Below are 20,090 nucleotides of genomic sequence, written 5' to 3' on the forward strand. Positions count from 1 at the left end.
CACACACATTCATAATGCACTTTATCCATCACATTGGGCGTGTGATGGATAAAAGGGTGTGAAAGTACAGCAGTAAAATAAATCTCATCACATCAGTTTGTCTCATCTGCAGCAAACTAACTGCAGCTGACATGAACTGAATCATCTGAGCTGAACTGAGCTTCAGAGAAACACAACATCCTGATATTCACTCTGAAGCTTTGAGTGGAAAAAGACAGAAAAACAACATGTGGATCCTGGAATAATGGCAGCTTCCATCTTTAAAGGACTGAAGAGGGAGAAGTTTACAAGGAATCATTGAGAACAGTTTCAAACATCAACTGATTGAATCCATGAATCTGAAAACGTGTTTGTGAGTGAAAGAGACAGACATGTACAGACTGAACTATCTGTTCAACAGTCAGAGTTTCTCTGACAGGAGGAAACTCTTTACACTAAACTCAGCACAGAGACATTGAGGCACCAGGCTGACCAAGCCAGAACCCAATCCCAGGATAAAGAGGTTCAGTGAATGTGGTGTTGATGGTGTGGAGGTGGATCAGAGTGTCAGAGGAGACTCTGTAGAAGGACAGAGTGCCAGCAGGACAGTCCACATACACTGCTACTCTGTGAGAGACAGAGGAGGAGGAGGAGGAGATGGATGTTTTTTTGTCTTTGTGACAGAAAAAGTAACGACCATCATAATGAGAGCACCACAGACTCCAGGACTGCTCATTCCTTCCAACCAAACAGTCATAACCGTCTCCTTTCCTTCTGATTCTTTTGTAACTCAGTGCTATATCAACCAGTCCACTCCACTCGACCTCCCAGTAACAGCGACCAGTCAGACCATCTCTACACAGCAGCTGAGGCCAATGGTCATCAAATCTGTCTGGATGATCAGGATATGACTGAACCTCCTTGACATATGTCACCTTCCTGTTGTTGTCAGACAGTTGTAGTTTTGTGTTCACTGTGTTTGTGTTGATTGTGAGTTGACAGGAATCTGATGGAGAGAACAAACACAATCCAGCTGCAGTTATTGATCCATCATCTGTTCATTGATTGACACTTTGATGATGACTCCTGACATCAGAGATGTGAATGAGTGATGTGACAGTTTGAAGATGGTTGAATGTGTGCTGCTTTGTTTTCATCAATCACATTAAAAACACACTTACACTTCCTCAGACCTGGACTCAACCATCGGACTCCAGCAGGCTCCACTCTGAAAAGAGGAGCATGCACACATGGACATTACATCGCTCTCATACACGTACTGTTAGACACTGATAAAGGAACAGTCCAACATTTGGACTTGTACTGTGTGTCGGTGACCTTTAAATTCTCAAACATATTTGAGCAGTTGGATATTTTTACATCCATTTTAAATAGTTACATGTAATGACTGTCCTCTTAGTTTTATGTTGAATTTCATACCGTTTTTGCTAAAGGGTAATAATGAATATCAGTGACATACAGTGAGTACAGAAAGTATTCAGACCCCTTTAAATTTTTCATTTGTTTCACTGCAGCCATTTGCCAAAATCAAAAAAGTTCATTTTATTTCTCATTAATGTACACTCACCACCCCATCTTGACAGGAAAAAAACAAAAAACAAATGTAGAAATGTTTTCAAATTTATTATAAAAAAAACATGAAATATCACATGGTCATAAGTAGGGCTGCAACGATTCATCGATTAACTCAATTAATTTGATTCTAAAAATTTATCGACACAAATTTACTGTGTCGATGCTTCGTTTAAACTCTGCAGCGCTCAGCTGTCTCCGTGTAAGCGGCGCTCCTCACTAGCATTAGCAGCATTAGTGCTCTGTCGTCTTTTTGTGGGTTTATTGGTGGCTGGCAAACCAACATAGAACTTCATTACCGCCACCTACGTGTGAATCACGCACGCACACACACACACGCACTCCGTGGAATACGGCTCCGTAACATGCGGGGTTCCGTACTTTACGGGACGGGTGGCAACTGTCGCTGACATGCATTTCCACGCCTCCACTGCTCTCTGTGTGTCTGTGTGTTGTGCTCGCTGAGAATTTCAGCTGCTATTTTTGTCTTTACTTCAGCTGTAGCTACCAGAACTGGTTTGCTAGCGAGCGCGGGCCATTAGCACTAGCGATGGTTCGGTACCGGAAGGCCCGCCCCCCAGGACCGAGGGGCTCCTTCAAAATATTTTTTATACTTTAATCCCTTATTAGTGACTAAATATAGACCTGCAGTAGAAACGTATCTTCGAGAATGCTTGTGAATACAAAGCATTACACCATTACTCACACATGCACCATGGCTCCCGCAGCCACTAGTTTTTCAAAACACTCATAGCAGGCAGCGGTTTGAACTGCGCAAAGAGGTGAAGCTGTTCAGGGGCGGAGATTCTGGAGGGGCTGGGAGGGCGGCACACCCCCGGCCCGAGGCTAGAGGGGGCCCGGATGGGAGAGAGGAGAGGAGAATAAGATTTCAGGTAGCCAGGCCTCTTTCACGTCCGAGGCAAGGTGGAGAAGGAGGGCCCTGTCTTGATTATATCGCAATATGCATGGCTCAGTGTGCACAGTATACAACCCACTATTACATCACCCATCATTCATGTTTTACACGGGGGTTTTAAAGGTTGCCACAGTCAGGACTGAGTCATGGTTGCTCAAAACTTTACAAGACCGACTGACTTTAGTGATGTAGTAGGTGTAAAATATTGAATAAGATGTTGGACTGCATGACTGGCTTTATTTTCACTCTAAAGGCCGTTTCACACCGGATGCGTTGCGTAAAAACGACATGAAATTCCGAATCTTTCGGATGTGAACTTGTCGAAACCTATATACACACCGGACACGCTGCGTTTTTGTGAATAAATCGGCCTCGTAAAACGCACTGTGAAAGAAAGAAAGTCGACATCAAACAATGATGTAAGATAAGGAAGAAACAGATTCTGGGTTCATCCAACTCACAAGAAAGCAGCAGCAGGGACAGTTTCATGGTTTGATCCAGGAGTTGAAGCTGCATCGCGGCCGCTTTGGCGCATACTTCAGGATGTCAGTGGGCAGTTGTTGGAGGCAGAGTTGGGATCACATGTGAGGAGGCAGAGAATAATTTCAGAGAGCCGACTGGATTAGAAGAGCGTGTAGCTGTGTGTCTGAGGTAAAATTTACTGTTCCCAGCTGTATATTCAGTACATCGGTGCGCGTTTTGAGTGCTTGCTAAATGCAGCGCTCTGATTGGTCAGATCTGTTTGTGCATCCGGTGCGTCCGGTGTGTAAAGGACCAGACGCATAAATTCCGTGCGAATGTCTTGTGCATTAAAAATATTTTTCGGACTCTCCTTTTCTTAATGCAGCCGTTCACACCAACCTCGTCATTTCACAGGACGAATTTGCAGCATTTATTTATTATTTATATATTATTTATTTTCGGATCAAGTTCGATTTTTCTAACTTTCGCAAGCGAACAAACAGGTCTGACCAATCAGAGCGCTGCACTTAGCAACATGTGAGGTCATAGCTCAAAACGCGCACCAATGTACTGAATATACAGTCATGTGGGAACAATAAAATCATAATATTTTACCTCAGACACACAGCTACACGCTGCTCCGGGTCAGTCAGCTCTCTAATATTATCCTCTGCCTCCTCACATGTGATCCCAACTCTGCCAACAAGAGCTCAAACTGTCCCACTGACATCCTGAAATATGCGTCAAAGCATCCGTGATGCAGCTTCAACTCCGGGATCAAACCATGAAACTCTCCCTGCTGCTGCTTTCTTATGTGCTGGATGAAACCATAAACTCTCTTTCTTCCTTCTCTTGTTTAGAAACATCAGGACCATTACATCATCGTTTGATGTCGACTGCATTTTTTTCCCTCCGTGCGTTATATAGGGAGGATTTAGTCGCAAAAACGCAACGCGTCCGGTGTGAAAGGGCCTTCAGTCGGCTCTCTGAAATTATTCTCTGCCTCCTCACATGTGATCCCAACTCTGTTAACAACAACTGCCCACTGATGATATGAAGTATGGGCGAAAGCATCCGTGATGCAGCTTCAACTCCGGGATCAAACCACGAAACTCTCCCTGCTGCCGCTTTGTTATGAACTGGATGAACCCAGAATCTCTGTTTCTTCCTTCTCTTGTTTAGCAACATCACAACCTCATTACATCATCGTTTGATGTCGACTTCCTTTCTTTCACAGTGCGTTTTATGAGGGCGATTTATTCGCAAAAACGCAGCGCGTCCGGTGTGTATGTAGGTTACACGACAGGTTCACATCCGAAACATTCGGAATTTCATGTCATTTTTACGCAACGCATCCGATGTGAAACGGCCTTAAAGGCCTTAAGTGGAACATTTTTACGGACTAAGCTAACATGAGTGGCACTTCATAACATACACATTCCCACTGTTCTGGGCATGTGTATGTTGTAAAATGATGTTATGATAAGCTTTATTATTTGGGTATAAAGGGCCTGGTCACTTGCCCTGCTCCCGGCCCGGCTCTGATTTGTTCTGCTAGTGAAGCTGTTATAAAGACGGTGAGCTCAAGTAGTGCAAAAGGAAACGTTTTTCCAGCGTCCAAAACAGCAGCTTTTTCTTTTATTAACCACCATTAAAATCTTTACTGGGAAACAGCTGGAGGTCCTTTATCAAGCACCTGATCAGCAAGAGTTAAGGTGAAGAAAAGAGAACTTTGTAGCTGCTCCATCCACCGCTGTTTGTTCACAGGGGAAAAACTGCAGTACGGAAGTTAAAATATGCAGATAAACTGTTAATATTAATAACTTATCCGATTACTCGATTAATCGATGGAATAATCGATAGAATACTCAATTACTAAAATAATCGATTTATGCAGCCCTAGTCATAATTATGCAGACCCATGCGCGTAACTTGCAGGGAGGTTATGACCCCCCCCCCCCCCCCCCCCAATAATCTGATCCAATCACTATAACCCCTCAATAAAGTCTAATTTCAATTTACAGTAAACATCTTACATTAATAACATGTTAATTTTCTTTATTCATTATCAATTATTGGTAAAATATTAGCATGTTTAAACATTTGGTAATGTAACCCCCCCTCTCCCCACAACAACTTGGTATCACCCAACCAGTGGCGGTTTCTGATATGGGCGACATGGGCAGCCGCCCAGGGCGGCATTTCATCTAGGGCGGCATGACCGCCCCCCTCCCCCCAACGCATTGCGATCGCCGCCGCAACGCCTACCGCACTACTCCACGTGTGGGGTAATGGGCGCCCTCTATTTGCTGTGTATTGCATGTAGCTTTCTGCCATGGTCTGACAGGTTGTAACAGAAGAAAAAGGGCAGGCGGGGGATTCTCTCTCTGTCTCGCTGTCACTGCTTCACTCGATCGTCACACACACAGCGCTGCCCCGCCCCCTTCTCCTCTCAGCCTGGGGTGCGAGTCGAGTGAAGCAGTGATGGCGTGAGAGTGAGACTGTCAGCCGGGTTCATTCATTCATGCCTGTACAGTTTGGGCCTGGTTACAGCCAACAGTAACCGCTGAATTATAAATAAAGGCGACTTTTGCTGGCAGTCTCTTGCCAAACCTTTTATCCTCACGGACACTGCCATATCAAGATTAACGCGAAGTGTATGTCCTAATATTGAAAAGTTTTGCGAGATCTCGCAAAAGTAACTCAGGATCTCGCAAAACTTTTGCGAGATATGCAAAACTGACTCTTTTTTTTTTTTTTTCCTCCCATGTTCCACAGAATGAATCTGTGCGTCTAATAAAATTAGATGCACACAACTGATAGAACACAAAGCCAATTTCATTTATAATACTGTAAATATGGTCATTAAATCACAGTATTTGTGTGAACCCGAATCCTGATAAAAAAAATAACACAAATACGAATCTAGACAGTTTGGACAAATGTTGGTGGATGGCGCAGTGTTGCCAGATTGGACAGCTTGTGAACACATTGGGGTGGAATATTATATAGATATTTCTATATAATTATAAAATTATATAGATATATAATTTTACAATAAAAACTTCCTAAAAACCTACCAAATATGGTGAAAAGCAGCCAAAATTTTAACAAGTTACCCAAAGCTTGTATATTTAAATATATATCACACCTGGTGCTATTAACATGAGTTTCAGTGGAGGTTTTGTTGTGTTGGGCTGGCAACTGTCAGTCAGATCTGACAACCCTGGGGATGGGCGGTGGTGGTGGCGAATTGTGGCAGATGGAAGGGAAAAGGTCAAAGCCATCAGGTGCACAGTTTAGGAAAAAGAGAAAAGAAGAAGAGGAGAAACAAGCAAAGATAAAGTTAAGCAGAAGCTGTGTAATATTTCAGTTTCTTCCATGTTTTTTCAAATAAAAATTTAAAAGAAATTCTGAGTGTGCCTGTGATGGTGGGGGGACCTTCTGTTAAAGCCTGTCTGTCAGACAATGGCAGAAAGCTACATACACCACACAGCAGTCGCTCATTACCCCCCCAAGTGTAGTAGTGCGGCGATCGCTATTGTGTGTGTGTGTGTGTGTGTGTGTGGGGGGGGGGGGGGGGGGGGCGCCGGCGGGAATGCTCGCCCAGGGCGCCAAACAGGCTAGGACCGCCACTGCACCCAACCCACTTTCTCTACCAAGTGGCGACGTTCACGTTTGCTTGTGGAAGCAGCTGCTGGGGAGTGGGTGTAGTTCCAAGAAAATGAGAAGAGCGACAAAAAGCGGACAACCAACAATTTTTCATTGTTGGTTGACAACATCCCCTTGTAAAAAGCTGAAAAATCAAAATGAGGTAATTAATAACTATGCTGCTGTGTAACAGACACTATGAATACCGGTTCAGGTATTTTAGCTCTGTTAGACCTGCTCCTCCTAATCTAACAATGAGTCAAAAAAAAAAAAAAAAAAAAAAGATAAAAGTGGTTATTTGCACACACATGGCACAGTACGATACCTGTAATATGTAATAAACTAAACTCATTATACAAGCATATAGTTTTACTCAAGTGAACACACACATAACATTTTATGTATTTAGTTATTAATAACTAATATTAGTACTGATAACAGGACTGAAGATGAGAGTCCCAGAAAGGTCCAGGATGAGACTCTTTATATTTTAAACACATCACGTTAAAACCTTTTTCTCTACAGAACGTGTTTAATAGTAAAGATTGCATTAAACTCTCACATGCTCAGTGGAGAACAGACTGATGTAAAATATTGTAATTATTATATTTGGCCAAATTAAAACAGTTTTTTTAAAAGTGGAATGAGGGGCTGCAAAATTGGTAGTAAAACAAAAGAGGTTCATGAAAGATATTTGTTACTGTTTGAAGAAATGTGAAAAATGTAAGCCTTAATTGTTGAAGGTGCAGAGTAAATACCAAGAAAGTTAAATAAATACATAGTAAAAGCATTACAATGTATTTCTAATACGGTTAACCCAAAATTCTCCTGAATCCTTAATAAATAAATTAAAAAAATGGGCAGAGATTCAGTCATTTTCCCATTTTAGGCTGATGAATGAAATTCTTGTATTTTTGCCAGTTATATTATGGAGCCATGTGACTACCAGGGGACCCCCGAGAGAAATGTGACATAATAAAACCTGCATTTAAAGGGTTAAAATCCTGAAAATGATTGATTGGTATTTTTGAATAGGTCTTAAGTTGATCAAGTGACTTAGGAAAAAAAGCAAAAAACATATTGATGTATGATAATTTTATAGTAGTTTTTAGGTGTGTGTACTTTTTTGCCACAAGAGTGTCCAGAGGGTGCAAAATGCTTTCAAAATGTAATGAAAAAAAAAAAAAAAGATTTCCTGCAAAAAATCATGCCACTAGCTGCTAAACAGTCAAAATAATTACCAAATGAAAAAAAAAAGGTTAAAAAAATGTACAAAAACGGCCGAGGTGGGCATAAGTGTTAACCCCCCCCAATGTTGGACCCAAACTTACGCCCTTGTACAGACCCTTTGCTCAGTATTGAGTAGAAAGACCCTTTTGAGCTCGTACAGCCATCGGTCTTCTTAAGAATTATGCAACAAGTTTTCCACACCTGGATTTGGGGATCCTCTGCCATCCTTCCTTGCAGATCCTCTCCAGTTCCTCAGGTTGGATGGTGAACGTTGGTGGACAGCCATTTTCAGGTCTCTCCAGAGATGCTCAGTTGGGTTTAGGTCAGGGCTCTGGCTGGGGCAGTCAAGAATGGTCACAGAGTTGTGGTGAAGCCACTCCTTTGTTATTTTAGCTGTGTGCTTAGGGTCATTGTCTTGTTGGAAGGTGAACCTTCGACCCAGTCTGAGGTCTTGAGCACTCCAGAAGAGGTTTTCTTCCAGGATATCTCTGTACTTGGCCGCATTCATCTTTCCTTCAATTGCAACCAGTCGTCCTGTCCCTGCAGCTGAAAAACAGCCCCATAGCATGATGCTGCCACCACCTTGTTTCACTGTTGGGATTGTATTGGGCAGGTGATGAGCAGTGCCTGGTGTACTCCACACATACCACTTAGAATTTACACCAAAAAGTTCAATCTTCGTCTCATCAGACCAGAGAATCTTATTTCTCATAGTCTGGGAGTCCTTCATGTGTTTTTTCATATGTCTGCACTGAGGAGAGGCTTCTCTGCCATAAATCCCCGACTGGTGGAGGGCTGCAGTGATAGTTGACTGTGGAACTTTCTCCCATCTCCCTACTGCATCTCTGGAGCTCAGCCACAGTGATCTTTGGGTTCTTCTTTACCTCTCTCACCAAGGCTCTTCTCCCACCATTGCTCAGTTTGGCTGGACGGCCAGGTCTAGGAAGAGTTCTGGTCATCCCAAACTTCTTCCATTTAAGGATTATGGAGGCCACTGTGCTCTTAGGAACTTTGAGTGCTGCAGAAATCCTTTTGTAACCTTGGTCAGATCTGTGCCTTACCACAATTGTGTCTCTGAGCTCCTTGGGCAGTTCCTTCGACCTCATGATTCTCATTTGCTCTGACATGCACTGTGAGCTGTGAGGTCTTATATAGACAGGTGTGTGCCTTTCCTAATCAAGTCCAATCAGTTTAATTAAACACAGCTGGGCTCCAATGAAGCGGCAGAACCATCTCAAGGAGGATTAGAAGAAATGGACAGCCTGTGAGTTAAATATGAGTGTTACAGCAAAGGATCTGAATACTTATGACCATGTGATATTTCATCACATTTTTAATAAATTTGGAAAAATTTCTACATTTCTGTTTTTTCCTGATGAGATGGGGTGCTGAGTGAACATTAATGAGAAATAAAATGAACTTTTTGGATTTTAGCAAATGGCTGCAATAAAACAGAGTGAAAATTTTAAAGGGCTCTGAATACTTTCTGTACCTACTGTAGTTTCGGTAAGGCGTGCTCTGAGCAGAGAAAAAAAATAAGAGTTTTTTCTTGTTAATAAGCATCTGGTTGACAGCGGCACTTTTTTTTTTTAACCTAATGTGCTCAAGGATACGTTGATATGCAGGTTGGAGGAGCCAAAAGTTGCAAACCAGCCTTATGATGAGTAGGTGACCCGCTCTACCTCCTGACGTACAGCTACCCCACAACAATTGTCTTAAGAAACAGTATAGCAGATAAGTGTCATAATCTTTCATAGTCAACTATTAAATGTTACAAATTATTCATGTTTTCTATTTTGTTGGTGGAGCTAGGCCAGCAGTTTCCTCTTAATTGCAGTGCTTATAGTAATACAGGACAAGCATGCCATGAATCCATTTCTGTACAGAGATGAAACTTACATCACAGTCACAGGATAAAAAACGAAAAAGAAAAAAAGAGGAATATTCTTTCCAAGAATTACTTTTAACAGGCTCCTATTATCTGCAGTCATGGTTGAAAATGTAGGCACCCCTGAAAAAGTTCTAGAAAGTATTTCTCCCAGAAAATTATTGCAATCACACATAAACCAAGAACCAACATTGTGGAAAAATATCAACAATCTCAGGGTTATAAGTCCATCTCCAGAGGTCTTGATGTTCCTTAGTTTATGGTGTGCAACATAATCAAGATGTTTACAGCCCACTGCAGTGTAGCTAATCTCCCTGGACGTTGATGGAAGAGAAAAACGGATAAAAGGTTGCAACGCATGATAGTCTGGATGGTGGATAAGCAGCTCCAATCAGGATCCAAAGAAATTGAAGCTGTCCTGCAGGCTCAGTGTGCATCAGTGTCAGCGTGAACAATCCATTGACTTTTGAATGAAAGGAAATTGTTGCGGCCTCCGACGCGCATCGCTCGGATCCGCTATGGCGGGGGTAGTTCAATCTTCGGACGCGTGAATTAAGTTTTGCATCGTATTTATTTACACTTGAAAAATGCTTTACAATCGTAGCCAAGATCACGGTCAAAAAAGCTTTGTCCTACCACCCCACCAGCTGATTGAAATCTCCCCACACCTGATCCCAGCGCACCTCAAATCAGCTCGCAAAAGGCGGAGCCGTGACAGTCTCTTCCCTTGCCACCATGACATAACAAAGTAAACAGGTTCTAACAATACATATAACAAATATTTATCAAAGCATAATACAGAAATGGCGCCAACAGAAATGCTGTGGCAGTAGACCCAGAAGGACCCCACTGCTGACACAGAGACATAAAAAAAGCTACACTGCAGTTTGTCAAAATATATGTGAGTAAGCCAAAATCCTTCTGGGAACAATGTCTTATGGACAGATGAGACCAAGATAGAGCTTTTTGGTAAAGTACGCCATTCTACTGTTTACTGAAAACAGAATGAGGCCTACAAAGAAAAGAACACAGTACCTACAGTCAAATATGGAGGAGGTTCAAAGATGTTTTGCTGCTTCTGTCACTTGATTCCTTGACCATATGCAAGGCATCAAAAAATCTGAAGATTTTGGATCACAATGTAGGACCCAGTGTCAGAAAGCTGGGTTTGCATCCAAGGTCAAGGGTCTTCCAGCAGGACAATGACCCCAAACATACTTCAAAAAGCACAAAGAAATAGAAAAAAACAAAAAGCTGGAGAGTTCTGAAGTGCCCGGCAATGAGTCTGGATCTAAATCCCAGTGAACACCTGTGGAGAGATCTTAAAATTTCTGTTCGGAAAAGGCACCCTTCAAATATAAGAGACCTGGAGCAGTTTAAAAAAGAAGAGTGGTCCAAAATTCCAGTAGGCAGGTGGAAGAAGCTGGCTGATAATTATAGGAAGCGGTTGATTTCAGTCATTTTTTCCAGAGGGTGTGAATCTAAATATTAAGTTGAGGGTGACAGTAAAATGATCCAGCCCATTTTTGGAGTTTTGCATAGAATTATATGAATTTTGTTTTTTTTTTTCCATGTATAAAACATGTGCATAACAAGATATGTGATTGCAATAATTAAAACAATTGCAATAATAAAAAATAAAAATTAATTTCTTCCTCTATCAGACACTGTCTGTGGCTGCAACAGGCCTCTCCATACCTGAGAGTTTCCAGTCTCAGCTGCTCCAGCAGCTTCACTCCTGCCTTTCCTGGATGGTTGTAGCTCAGGTCCAGCTCTCTCAGATGGGAGGGGTTGGAGCTCAAAGCTGAGACCAGAGACTTACAACCTTCTTCTGTGATCAGGCAGCCTGACAGCCTGCGGACACCAAGGAAGTTACTTAGCAGTCCAACTGGATGTAATTAATGTCATCTCCAACAAAGTATATTAAAAAAAATGAAATGAGATTAAGAACTAACAAAGTAATTTTGGTTTAAACATTAAATTCTAATAGACTAATAAATCTACATAAAGAGTGGTGATGAAGTTGGCAGAAAAATAATTAGTTTTGCAGCTATTTGGTAAAGTACTGGAAAGCCCTGGATGTCAACAATATGATTTCACTAAATTAGAATTATTATTCACATTATTTTCATTCAGTGTAAAAAAAATCATGAAAATTCGGAGCACATTTGACGACAAACTATTTTAACTTTCAATGTTAAAGACATTGAAATGTAGAACTGTGAAGACTTTCAAGACACACAAAAAAAAAAACACACTCTGAATACATTAAATTGTCATGATTACTGAAATCATTTTGAATCCCAAACCAATGAACAGTGTAGCAAAGGCTCTACTTCTATAGAAGGTTGCTTACTTAGGCTGCAAATGCTAACCGGATTTTAAATGATTTTAAAGAGCCTGACCTGAGTGTTTCCAGTTTTGAGTGTAGAATTTCCAGTCCAGAAAACAACTTTTTCACTCCCGAGTCTCTCAGGTCATTGTTACTCAGGTCCAGCTCTCTCAGACAAGACAATTGGGAGCTGAAGAGTGAAGACAGAGCCTCACAGCTTCGCTCTGAGAGGTTACAGCCTGTCAGTCTGATGAGACATTAATAAATAATTTTAAAAAGTTTAGTTTTTGTTTTTTTGCTTGCTTGTTTGTTTGTTTTTTCATTTCTCTTAAAAAGATGGCAGTGACTTTCAAGCATGAAAATTTATGATAACTTACAGAGCTTTGTTGGAGGCTTTGACCACTGGCAGCAGCCTCAGCAGAGCCTCCTCTGAAGCAGAGTATTTCTTCAGGTCAAACACATCCAGATCTTCTTCTGATGACAGTAAGATGAAGAACAGAGCTGACCACTGAGCAGGAGACAGTTTATCTGTGGAGAGACTTCCTGATCTCAGGGACTGTTGGATCTCCTCCACTAGAGAACGATCATTCAGTTCATTCAGACAGTGGAACAGGTTGATGCTTTTCTCTGCAGACAGATTCTCACTGAGCTTCTCCTTGATGTACTGGACTGTTTCCTGATTGGTCTGTGAGCTACTTCCTGTCTGTGTCAGAAGACCTCGTAGGACAGTCTGATTGGTCTGCAGTGAAAGACCCAGGAGGAAGCGAAGGAACATGTCCAGGTGTCCATTTGGACTCTGTAAGGCCTTGTTCACAGCACTCTGGTAGAGGTGTTTCTCTGTCTGGGAGGTTGTTTGTTGTTCTTCCAGCAGATTGAGTCCAGAGTTGATGAAGGTCAGATGGACATGAAGAGCAGCCAGAAACTCCTGAACACTCAGATGGATGAAGCAGAACACCTTGTCCTGGTACAGCCCTCTCTCCTCTTTAAAGATCTGTGTGAACACTCCTGAGTACACTGAGGCTGCTCTGATATCGATGCCACACTCTGTCAGGTCTGATTCATAGAAGATCAGGTTTCCTTTCTGCAGCTGATCAAAAGCCAGTTTTCCCAGAGACTCAATCATCTTCCTGCTCTCTGGACTCCAGTGTGGATCTGTCTCAGCATCTTCATCATACTTGACCTTCTTCACTTTGGTCTGAACCACCAGGAAGTGGATGTACATCTCAGTCAGAGTCTTGGGCAGCTCTCCTCTCTTTCTGGTTTTCAGCACATCCTCCAGAACTGTAGCAGTGATCCAGCAGAAGACTGGGATGTGGCACATGATGTGGAGGCTTCGTGATGTCTTGATGTGGGAGATGATCCTGCTGGCCTGCTCCTCAGCTCTGAATCTCTTCCAGAAGTACTCCTCCTTCTGTCGATCAGTGAACCCTCTGACCTCTGTCATCATCTGAACACATTGAGCAGGGATCTGATTGGCTGCTGCAGGTCGTGTGGTTATCCAGAGGCGAGCAGAGGGAAGCAGGTTCCCCCTGATGAGGTTTGTCAGCAGCACATCCACTGAGGTGGACTCTGTAACATCAGTCAGGATCTCAGTGTTGTGGAAGTCCAGAGGAAGTCGACACTCATCCAGACCATCAAAGATGAACAAAACCTGGAAGTCTTCAAAGCTGCAGATTCCTGCTTCTTTGGTTTCAGTAAAGAAGTGATGAACAAGTTCCACCAAGCTGAACTTTTTCTCTTTCAGCACATTCAGCTCTCTGAAAGTGAATGGAAACATGAACTGGATGTCCTGGTTGGCTTTGTCTTCAGCCCAGTCCAGAGTGAACTTCTGTGTTAAGACTGTTTTCCCAATGCCAGCCACTCCCTTTGTCAGCACTGTTCTGATTGGTTCATCTCTTCCAGGTGAGCCTTTAAAGATGTCTTCTTGTCTGATTGTTGTTTCTGGTCTGTCTGGTTTCCTGGATGCTGTTTCAATCTGTCTGACCTCATGTTCATCATTGACCTCTGCAGCCCCTCCCTCTGTGATGTAGAGCTCTGTGTAGATCTGATTCAGAAGGGTTGGGTTTCCTGCTTTAGCGATCCCCTCAAACACACACTGGAACTTCTTCTTCAGAGCAGATTTAAGTTTATGCTGGCACATAATGGGTAATTCTCAAAGAACACACGAAAGATATAGTCTTAAAAAACATGAACTTCATCACACATCACTTTCCGATATCATTAAGGAAATGTAAATTTACAAATTTCATATGATTTAAATAATATTTTATATCTTTACAGAAATCCTCTTACTGCTTTGCAGACGCTCAGCCAACTCATTTTGCTTCATTTTCCTCAGGAAGTACAAAATGATCTTCACAAATTTCTCTCTGCTGCTCCTCCTTTGTTCTTCATCCTCACTATCCAAAACCTCCTCATCCACCCTACAACTATCTAAGCATTCTGCCTGGTCTTGACTCAGAATCTTCTTGACTTTCTTCAGCTCATTTTTCATATAGGTGATGAGATTGTCCTCCAGGAGCTGGAACAGAATCACCAGATCACGTCAGGTCATAGTGAAAATCCACTGGTTTACAACCAAAACACTTCTGAAACAAATGTAGCCAAATGTCACATTTGGATCACTAGAAATTGTTCGCTGCGTCCAGTTTTTATTACTTGGTACCCAGACTCTTCCAAGACTAAAAGTTGTCATTTGAAACCAGACCACTGATCTTAGTGTGTTCAAATTTTGATGAAATTGAGTTTCTGTGAATTGGAGTTGTTTAAAGTATGAAATGCAAAGGTCAAATCTCAGATGTTATGATATTATCTTAAATTGACCATTCAGCCTATACTCCGACCCTGGAGCTGGCTTTCCTAGTAAGAGCAAACCTGTAATGCTGCAAGCCAAAGCTGAATGTTTTTTTTTTGTTTTTTTGTTTGTTTTTTCAGTGCATTAAAAACATCCCACAAAGAGTATTTGTCATTTTCTTTCACAATGTACTGTTAGAAGCATCATGACTCAAAGATGTCATAGCAGTGAAATGCATGTAATTGGATTTCCTCGACTGGCGTTTGGTTCTGCAGACCATCAGACACACATAGCCAGGGGATAAAATCAAGATATGCCTTCTCTAATCTGAGTAACTATTGAAATTGTTTGAGGTTGGTTGACTGAGAGCCAACAGATCGTTATCATAGGGTACAGAGTCTCAAATTGGGAGTGGTGGCTTTGAAGGAAAATGTGCAGTGTGCAAACCTTCCATCAGCCAGTCATCCAGTACTTCACGGAGATTGATCAATCAATCAATGACATTGTAGCCAATCCACTGCTTTAATTTTCCTATTTTAGATTCAGCCCATTAAAATTAATAATTTATTTTATCTTTCAGGCAATTTCTGAAAATTGTAGACCAGTGTGATACACTAGTCCAGCATGGAGATGACTAAAAAGAATAGATGTAAAGGTAGTTGTACAGACCATAAAAATGGAGTCCAGTTGTGTTTGATGCTGCTGGGCAGACTGACCACTGAGAACCTCTGAACTCTCCTGATCCACTCTGTGGAGGATTCATCAAGGATTAGCTCACATCAGTGCACAGAGAAAACACAAGCTAGATGTTCATGAAGTGATGCTTGGATGTGACCAGTGAACCAGATAGCTCCTTGTACTGGTAAAGGTTTACTAGTTGTTGCTCAGCATAACCCACAGGGATTGTACAGCTGTTTTTAACTATCAACTCAGTTTGATCTCTAGTGCTATCGAGCAATGTTAATGTTAATGTCAATGTCAAATTTATTTACAGTATACAGCACATTTAAACAAGCAGAGTGGACCAAAGTGCTTCAGTATTGAGTAAGATAACTGTCAAAAAGATGTGTGCATAATTCTAACATTCACATTCATAATTGTGAAACTTTGCAGATTAGGATTGTTTTTCTGTGAGTATGAATCTAAAAGCTGTGAGTGCAAAGTCCTGTGAATACAACTCTCTCCCTCTGTGTGGACACAAATTCAAGTTTGTTATGGAAGGCCGTTTTAACATAAAATCCGTTTGTCTGACAATCCGTAATTACATTTCAGATATCTAAAACTGCATTTTGACTAGACAAAACTACATTTTGACTATCCAGCAATTTAAGATATCCGCAATTACATTCTGACTAGTAAGAATAATAATTCAAGACATCTTCAATTACATTTTGACGAGTGAAAATTCCTTTCAAAATATCTCAAATGACATCACCAGATTCGTCATTTGACGGGTCAAACATCCGTAATTACATTTTAAGATATCTAAAATGTAATTTTGACTAGTCAAAATTATGTTTTAATCTGAATTTAGCGATTGCAAGTAAGCCCCTTGTGCTGTACTGAGCTGTTCAAACAATTGCCTGTGTAGAATTTCAGGTGGCTGCAATGGCGCTGGCCGTTGTGGACAAAATTGTAATAAAATGCAACAATATAGAAAGAGCTCCTCAGTATGGGATATGTGGAGAGAGTGAGAATCGTGTACTTAAAAACTGCTTCAGAAATCTGACTTTTTTCTCAGAATTCTGACTTTATTCTCACAATTCTGACTTTATTCTCACAATTCTGACTTTAATCTCACAATTCTGACTTTTTTCTCACAATTCTGACTTTAATCTCACAATTCTGACTTTAATCTCACAATTCTGACTTTTTTCTCGCAATTCTGACTTTAAAGTCAGAATTCTGACTTTTTTCTCGGAATTCTGGGTCTTTGAAGTAATCAGCTTAATGACAGACATGCAGAGGCGTGCAGTTGGTGAACCAACCTGCGGACGGACAATGGCTGATTTAAGTGAGTTTCTACGTGGGCGAGGGGTGCCAGAAGACACCATTTCAATAATGGAAGAGCAGAAGGTGAGTAACAAAGACAGTTTGTCGGCTGGCACTTTTTTCTCAGCAAGTTACCGTTTGTTGTTAGCATGTTTGTTAGCATGTTTAGCATGTTTGTGTGAAATTCTTCTAACTAGAATTCTGTGTCAGTACTATAGAATATGGAAATAGGAGGCTACACTCACTCTGCACTACAACTAAAAACAAGCTTAATGTTGGCTATGTTTTTAGCACCCTGAACTTTGACCCCGGGGTCATGTGACGTCTATTCGCGCGACCAATGGAAATGTAGAATGACTGTTACTGGGCGTATTGTACACATGAAGACAAATATAAATAAATACATACATAATAATAAATAACAGAATAATACCGGCCAGCAAACACTAAACACTAATCTGCAGAGAAGAAGAAAGAAAAGAATCATTTTCTTCAAAGTTCACATTGCAAAACAATTCAATTAAATTTTATTTATACAGCACCAAATCACAACAAACAGTCACCTCAAGCTGTGTCAGTGTCTCCAATTAACAGGAAAACCATGTATTCCGGGACAAATACAATAATGGGATAAGGGAGCTACAGTATGGCCTTTAAGCAAACAAAAGAAAGTCCAAGTCAAACTCTCTCACTGCATCCAGCAGTAAATAACCATGTGTACACAGAGTTCCATTGAGCAAATGGTTTAGTGTTTGCTGGCCGGTATTATTCTGTTATTTATTATTATGTATGTATTTATTTATATTTGTCTTCATGTGTACAATACGCCCGGTAACAGTCATTCTACATTTCCATTGGTCGCGCGAATAGACGTCACATGACCCCGGGGTCAAAGTTCAGGGTGCTAAAAACATAGCCAACATTAAGCTTGTTTTTAGTTGTAGTGCAGAGTGAGTGTAGTCTCCTATTTCCATATTCTATAGTACTGACACAGAATTCTAGTTAGAAGAATTTCACACCCCGGTGGTATACGTCGATCGGTTGATGAAGGACGGGATACAACCACTTGCTAAGCGCTAGTCCCCGCTTGCTAAGTAATTGTGGTCATAGCGATCACTTCTAATAGCGAACCGGTGAAATTCCCAGCCCGGTGCAGCTGACTAGAACCGTGCTGAGAGTTAGGCTAGCATAGAGTATAAATTGTGATTTCAGTCTTGAACAGTCTTAAACTGATATTAGCAGACGGCTAGCGCCCATAATGTGCTGCTTAATTGCCGTAGTAAACATACTCAGCTCAAACTGAAAAGAAATACAATAATACTCAAAAACCCGTCAATTCGCCGACTTTGAAGTAATGTGAGACGTGGCCTATTTGCCTAACATTATAAGCTAACAAACATGCTAACAACAAACGGTAACTTGCTGAGAAAAAAGTGCCAGCCGACAAACTGTTTTTGTTACTCACCTTCTGCTCTTCCATTATTGAAATGGTGTCTTCTGGCACCCCTCGCCCACGTAAAAACTCACTTAAATCAGCCATTGTCCGTCCGCAGGTTGGTTCACCAACTGCACGCCTCTGCATGTCTGTCATTAAGCTGATTACTTCAAAGACCCAGAATTCCGAGAAAAAAGTCAGAATTCTGACTTTAAAGTCAGAATTGTGAGGAAAAAAGTCAGAATTGTGAGATTAAAGTCAGAATTGCGAGAAAAAAGTCAGAATTCTGAGAATAAAGTCAGAATTGTGAGATTAAAGTCAGAATTGTGAGATTAAAGTCAGAATTGTAAGATTAACGTCAGAATTGTGAGATTAAAGTCAGAATTGTGAGATTAAAGTCAGAATTGTGAGAAAAAAGTCAGAATTGTGAGAATAAAGTCAGAATTGTGAGAATAAAGTCATAATTCTGAGAATAAAGTCAGAATTCTGAGAATAAAGTCAGAATTCTGAGAAAAAAGTCAGAATTGTGAGAAAAAAGTCAGAATTGTGAGATTAAAGTCAGAATTGTGAGATTAAAGTCAGAATTGTGAGATTAAAGTCACAATTCTGGCTGTTTTTTTGTTTTTTTCCAATGCCCCATTTTTTTTTATAGTGGCCCTAATCCTCTTCCGTAGTGTTTCAGATAGTCAGTAATTCATTGACGATATCTTGAATTGAAGCCGCCATAAAACTCAATGGTAAATCTGACGTCATTTTGACTAGTCAGAATGTAATTAGAGATATCTCAAATAGGGATTTTGTCTAGTCAAAATATAATTAGAAATATCTTAATTTACTAATAGTCATAAATCAATTTCAGATATCTGGAATGTAAGTGTGGTGAATCAGACTTTATGTTAAATCAGCCTGCCATAAGTTTGTGGGTACGAGTAGAAAAGTGTTGAAATGACATCAGAGGGCGGAGTAATCTATCCACCATTATGCCAAACACAGCCTGCTCCAAATTCAAAGATGGCTGAGGACAGTGGACCGGGTGGAGCTACTACCTCAGATATTACTTTAAATAGTATTTTTTTCTTAATATATGTCTATAAATACTGGATACATGTGTCACCTGAGCTGGTAGCTCCACCCTGTCAGGAACAACATTTAGACACACATTACCTCTCTGCAGGAGGATGAACACATCTTCTAAAGTCATAAACAGTCTCCTTTGACACGTCGCTCTTTAAGGACACACAGCTGGGTTCAGGTTCAGGTTCAGGTCCAGGTTCAGGTTGGTTCCTGTGAATAATGATGCAGCAGTGATGTGAGTGCTGAGCTGTGACATGGAGAAGAGTCATGGACAGTTAGAGATGGTCATCTCACCTCTGAGCTTTGGTCTGGCTCTCATGTTCCCCACACAGAGTGGTTTTAGAGGGAGGGACTCCCTCCTCTCTGTCCTCACACTGATCCATGCTGCTGAATTCACATCAGCTCACACACTTTCTACCTTCACCTGCAAAGGAAACACACATCATTCATGTGCACATCAACTGAAATCCTCCCTTCATCATGTGTGCTGTCCAAATATCAGCTGCTTCCTTTCTCTTACTGTCAGTCAACTAGATGGAGTCATATGGCTGACAGAGACATTCACTGACACACAAGCTCAATTCTAATCCCCATCTCTACCTACAAAGTCTCACTGCCTTTGCATTTGACCAGAATGTTTCCTGTTCCAAACCAACTAGACTTTAGGGTCAGCGGACTACATGGAATTTTTATGTATCCTTGATCCAAGCAGAGTCCAAAATGGCTCAACAGATATCTGCTCTC

At 41.2% G+C, this 20,090-nt stretch overlaps 1 protein-coding gene across 1 annotated transcript; it reads right to left on the reverse strand.

The window, feature by feature from the left end:
* Nucleotides 1-364: 364 nt before the first annotated feature.
* On the reverse strand, nucleotides 365-19,729 carry LOC115796275 (protein NLRC3-like). The gene is made up of 9 exons (XM_030752602.1): nucleotides 19,641-19,729; nucleotides 19,437-19,556; nucleotides 15,515-15,593; nucleotides 14,344-14,572; nucleotides 12,429-14,202; nucleotides 12,125-12,298; nucleotides 11,418-11,573; nucleotides 1,161-1,207; nucleotides 365-985 (listed from the first exon to the last, which is right to left on the reverse strand). Exons 1-9 carry the CDS (start codon nucleotides 19,727-19,729, stop codon nucleotides 441-443), a joined length of 3,213 nt encoding a protein of 1,070 aa, XP_030608462.1. The 3' UTR covers nucleotides 365-440.
* Nucleotides 19,730-20,090: the final 361 nt, after the last annotated feature.

Source organism: Archocentrus centrarchus, chromosome 2 (assembly GCF_007364275.1).
Source record: "Archocentrus centrarchus isolate MPI-CPG fArcCen1 chromosome 2, fArcCen1, whole genome shotgun sequence".
Classification (NCBI taxonomy): domain Eukaryota; kingdom Metazoa; phylum Chordata; class Actinopteri; order Cichliformes; family Cichlidae; genus Archocentrus; species Archocentrus centrarchus.